This window comes from Enhydra lutris, unplaced genomic scaffold, assembly GCF_002288905.1.
Source record: "Enhydra lutris kenyoni isolate GAN:26980312 unplaced genomic scaffold, ASM228890v2 scaffoldscaffold13, whole genome shotgun sequence".
Taxonomy (NCBI): domain Eukaryota; kingdom Metazoa; phylum Chordata; class Mammalia; order Carnivora; family Mustelidae; genus Enhydra; species Enhydra lutris.
The window spans coordinates 19,930,038-19,935,339 of record NW_019154097.1 but is presented as its reverse complement, the minus strand read 5'-3'; the positions used below and the strand labels follow the sequence as shown (position 1 = coordinate 19,935,339).

At 50.9% G+C, this 5,302-nt stretch overlaps 1 protein-coding gene across 1 annotated transcript; it reads left to right on the top strand.

Moving 5' to 3' along the window:
* Positions 1-4,158: 4,158 nt before the first annotated feature.
* LOC111145583 (ring finger protein 183) lies at positions 4,159-4,731 on the top strand. The gene has a single exon (XM_022500547.1). The coding sequence runs from the start codon at positions 4,159-4,161 to the stop codon at positions 4,729-4,731; it is 573 nt and encodes a 190-aa protein (XP_022356255.1).
* Positions 4,732-5,302: the final 571 nt, after the last annotated feature.

The window sequence follows — 5,302 nt, the reverse complement described above, 5'->3', positions numbered from 1 at the left end:
CCTATAATCTTACTCCCAGAGATAACCACTGTTGACACTTTGGTGTTTGTTTTTCCGGACATTTTTTCCAGGCACACATATACTGGATAATTGAATAGTATCGTGATATGGTTTTGCTACTGGTTCTTTTTACTTACTTGCATATCACAAACATATTTCCACATTAATAGATGTTTTATCACATCATTAAAAAAAAAAGATTTGAGAGAGAGGAAGGGGGAGGGGCAGAGGTAGGAGAATCTCAAGCAGATGCCCTGCTGAGCACGGAGCCCTACATGGGGCTCAATCCCACGACCCTGAGATCATGACCTGAGCCAAAACCAAGAGTTGGAGGCTCAGTCAACTGTGTCACCCAGGTGCCCCTTATCACATCATTTTAAAGGCTGCAGAATGTCTCTTCATGTGGTTGGAGCAGAATGTCTTTAATTAATGTCCCACTATTGAAGGAGTATGTAGTTTTCCATACCTTACTGTTAGAGCCGTGCTTCTACGGGTGTCCCTACAATCAAGTCTTTGCACAAGTCCTTGATTATTTCCACGGGACAGATTCCCAGTTGGGGCACTGCTGGATCAAGGTTATTACCTTTCAAGTCTTGTGATAAGTACTAAAGGTCTGCTTTGGACACACTCTGGAATTCAGAGATCCTCAAAGCTCAACACAGAAACCTTTTTCATGGCTTCAAAGTCAACCTCGATCCTTCCTCCCTCTCAAATCCGTTTGCAGGGATAACAGCAACCATCTCATGGGTAGTCTTTGCTGGGTGCCAGACTCTAAGAGCTTTACTTTCAGACATGCTACTTTCCTTTTCAACAGACCTCACAGGCGCAACAGGTTAAGCAATTCAACTGGGATCACAGCGGCAACAAGCAGTGCATCTGGGGTCATGAGCCTCAAAAACATGGTTCTAGAATCTATGTTATTCACTGCTTTTTGGGAAGTGCTTTTGATTTCATCTCTAAAGATGGTTTTTTTTTTTTAAGATTTTATTTATTTATTTGGCAAACAGAGATCACAAGTAGGTAGAGAGAGAGAGAGAGGAGAAAGAGGAGAAAGCAGGCTCCCTGCTGAGCAGAGAGCCTGATGCCAGGCTTGATCCCAGGACCCTGGGATCATGACCTGAGCCAAAGGCAGAGGCTTAACCCACTGAGTCACCCAGGTGCCCCCTCCAAAGATGGTTTTTTTTCCATCCCTTTGATCTTCTCTGCCATGGCCTGGTCTAAGTCAAGCACCGCCATTCCAGCCTGAACGTTAAAGCCCCTCCCAGTCTTTTATTTCCACTCTGTCCCTTTTAGTCTGTTCTCTGTTCTGTAGCTGGAATGGTGGTGTTATCATTATTTAAAATTTTATTTTTAAACAATCTCTACACCCAACATGGGGCCTGAACCCACAACCTGGAGATCAAGAGCCACTCTAGCGCTACCTGACTGAGCCAACCAAACACTCCTGGAATGGTGTTTTTAAAATGGAATATTTAAAAAAAAAAAAAAAAAAAAAAAGGAATGGTGATGAGGCCCCGCCCCTCCACTCACCCCTAGAATTAAATCCAGATTTGTTCTCCAGCTTCCAGGGCCCGCCTCCACCCTCCCTGGCTTGGTCTCCTGAGCCACCTTCCTGCTCCAGCCCCACCCACCAAACCTCAGGGTTCTTTCACTTCCTCAATCTGGCAGAGCCTTTTTTCATCTTGGGACTTTGGTACCTGTTGTTCCCTTAGCCTGGAACGTCCTTCCCTCTACGCTGTGTGGCTGGTTTCTTGTCCTCCTTCAGACATAGCTTTCAGAAACCCTCTCTGCTACAACCCTCCCTGGTGGTTTCCTAACCCTAAGCCCGTTTTCCTTTCTGTCCTTTGTAGCACGCATTACATATTAACTGCCCACTGCTCATTAGATGTCTTTTCCCTTCATTATACTCTAAATGTCATGAGGTCAAAGTCGTGTCTCTTTGGTCCACCACTATTTACCCAGTGCCTAGCACAACTCCTGGCATGCAGTGGGCATTCAATACCTTAATAACTATACAATGACTGCATGGTCCACAGAAGGCGCTCGTAGTTAAGGATCCCTGGTAAACTCGCCCAGCTTCGGCCAGAGCTGTTCCATCCTCCTTCTGCATACCTTTGCTTCGTCTTCCCTACATGGAACCGTGACAGAAGTCTAGAAGAAAACCAGGAAGCCATGGGCGGGCAGGAGAGTGTCAGCAGGTTTCGCTTCAGGTTTCAACTGAGTCAGGGTGGATGGCACCCTAGGAGGAGCACCAGGGAGACTTGGTTCCCCCAAACTCCCTGCACGCTTCCTGGATTCCTACGAGAGACTCACAGCTCGGGGGATCTCCTGATAGGCGCAAGCACTTAGCGCGTGGTGACTAGCACACATCCGGCAGGTGACGCCACTGCCGAGCTGGGGGACCTTGGGTCAGAGTCACTTCTTGGCTCCCATCTGCAATGTGAGCGGTTAGGATGGAGAAGTGATTTTTCGACTTTTTTTTGCCCCCCCTCGGCAGCTCAACTTTTCAACTTATTCAAGTGATCGATAGGAGAAAAGCTAGGTGTTTCTGGGTGAAATGGGGAAGTGGGGCTGGAACTCTCCTCCTTCCTGACTCCCTCTTTTAAGTCCCCAAGGGTGGTGAGATGGCCAGCCTTTGGACTCTAAGACCTCAGCGGTCACTGCCTGCCAGGCTGTGTTCTAAGAACAAAGATGGCAGCAAGATTGCTGTGGTTACAGCAACTTCGGCACATTAAACCATCAGAAAGGTTGGGTACCTGGCTGGATCAGTCGGAGGACCATGCAACTCTTGATCTCTGGGTCAAAAGTTTGAGCCCCACGTTGGGTGTAGATGTTACTTAGAAATAAACAAATTTGCTGAATCTGAGGTGCAGAGATTTTAGGCTGTGTAGCCATCAAGTTCACAGCCACCCAAGTGCAGGGTGGGCAGCCTCTGTGTGAGGAGGAGGTTTTAGCCATTTTAGAAAAGAAATGAGGGCCCAGGAGAGCCCAGAGGCTCACTTACCCTCTCCACAATCTAGAAAAAGGAAATTGCCACCCCTACCTTCCCAGGCCATGGAGACCTTCAAGGTCTTGAAGAGACTGCCCACGAGCTTGCAGATGTTTGGCTTCCACGGTTGGTTGTTCGCCACACCCTGGGGGAACTCTGCTCCCCCACCTCCCTGCCCCTGCCACCCAGGCAGCTTTGTGGCCTGTGCCATAGGCAGTTGCGCTCAAGAGGCTGCAGCCCCGGCCACCTGGCACCTCCAGGTGCTGCGTGTGTGCTGCCATGGAGACGGGCCCTGGGTTGGTGGCTGGTGGAGAGAAGGCAGTCTCCCAAAGTGGTGTGGATTCAGGAGAGGGAAAGACTGGAGCCTCGGGTCCTTCAGGTAGTCTGCCTGACCACCCTAGTACCAAGGAAGCCTAGGTGAGTGCCCTGGGGTTTTAGGGAACAGAGGGAGGGAGGAAGAGCCAGGGGAGGCCAGGTATTAGGAGGTTCTGGAAGGGCTGATCGGAGGACCTGGGCAAGGGAGCCTAAGCTTCCAGTTCAAGGGGAAAAGCTTTGGCAGGGTACCCCTGCCAGGACAATGCGGTGGCCCTGCACAAAAACTGGGCATATGGGCTCTGGAGGGTTGGCCCTGTAGCCCAGTGGGAGGAGGGAAAGAGGGCTTGGCGTTTGTCCCCAGGGGAGGGACAGACCAGGGAATTCACAAAGGCCATCTCTGCATTACTCAGGGACTTGAGGCAGCAGGGAAGGAAGTATTTGTCTTATAACACAAACCACTGACGGGCTACCCTCCCTCTCCTTGGAGTCTGAGAAGTCAAGGGCAGTCACATGGAGAAAGGAGCACTTTTTTCCACTTCCCAAGTGGGGGTGCAGTCCCTTCCAGTGGCAATTCACTAATGGTGGGGTGACTCAGGCCTTTTCCCTGATTGGGGGGGCATGTTGCCTGAGCACCAGACTTTACAGCTTAGGAAATGGGTGCTCTGGAACAAGCCGGTGCATCTTTTGAATCTAAGTTTTTCATCTGTGAAATGTGGGTGATGGTATGTTTCAACAAGGCACAGAACACTTAGTCTGGGACCAAGCGCAAGGATGGAACTCAACAGGTATCCCTTTGCTCCTTTTCCCTTTCTGCCAGGACATTCCTGCCAGGCCTCCCAGCGTCTCATCTAAGGATGGCAGAGGGGCAGGGCCAGGAGCCCGAGTGCCCTGTCTGCTGGAACCCCTTCAACAACACATTTCATACCCCCAAAGTGCTGGACTGTTGTCACTCCTTCTGTGTGGAGTGCCTGGCCCACCTCAGCCTGGTGACCCCAGCCCGACGGCGGCTGCTGTGTCCGCTCTGTCGCCAGCCCACTGTGCTGGCCTCTGGGCAGCCGGTCACTGACTTGCCCACGGACACTGCTGTGCTCACCCTGCTTCGCCTGGAGCCCCATCATGTCATCCTGGAAGGCCACCAGCTCTGTCTCAAGGACCAGCCCAAGAGCCGCTACTTCCTGCGCCAGCCCCGGGTCTACACACTTGATCTAGGCCCTGAGCCTGGGAGCCAAACAGGGCCGCCCCCAGACATGGGTGCTACCACCAGGTCTCTGCCCATTCCCATCCCCAGCCGCTACTCTCTGAGGGAGTGTTTCCGCAACCCTCAGTTCCGGATCTTTGCTTACCTGATGGCTGTTATCCTCAGTGTCACTTTGTTGCTCATCTTCTCCATCTTTTGGACCAGGCAATTCCTCTGGGGTGTAGGGTGAGTGCTGTTTCTGGACAAGGAACCAAGCCTTTAAAAACAATTTTTCCCCCCAAATTCTTATTAAGTAGGCTCCATGCCCAGCGTGGAGCCCAACATGGGGCCTGAACTCACGACCCCAAGATCAAGACCTGAGTTAGCAAGAGTCACACACTTACCCAACTGAGCCACCCAAGAGCCCTGGATCTAAGCCCTTCTTGACTACTGCTGGGGACGGGGACTGCACAGCCTCATTTGGGGTTGTCTTCCGTCGTAGTATTGCTCATTTTTACAACGTATCAGTCCATATGTTTGCTTCTGGAAACGGATTCCTAACTATGATGAGAACCTCTGAAAGCTAAAAGGCTGGGAAAAGATGTGAAGAGACCTCTGGGTGTGAGCCACGGGGCCAAGGGCAGAGAAGCAGATCTGTGATTACAGGGCTACAGAGCAAGTTGTGCCAAAAGGCTGGACCACGGTATCCAGGAGCCCAACTAGCCCAGAAAGTTGCATTTCTCAATGGAGTTGCTTCGGACTCAGTTCATGTTTGAGTTGCTCCTTTTATTATGTGTTGCTAAAATTTTGCAAAGTGAGCT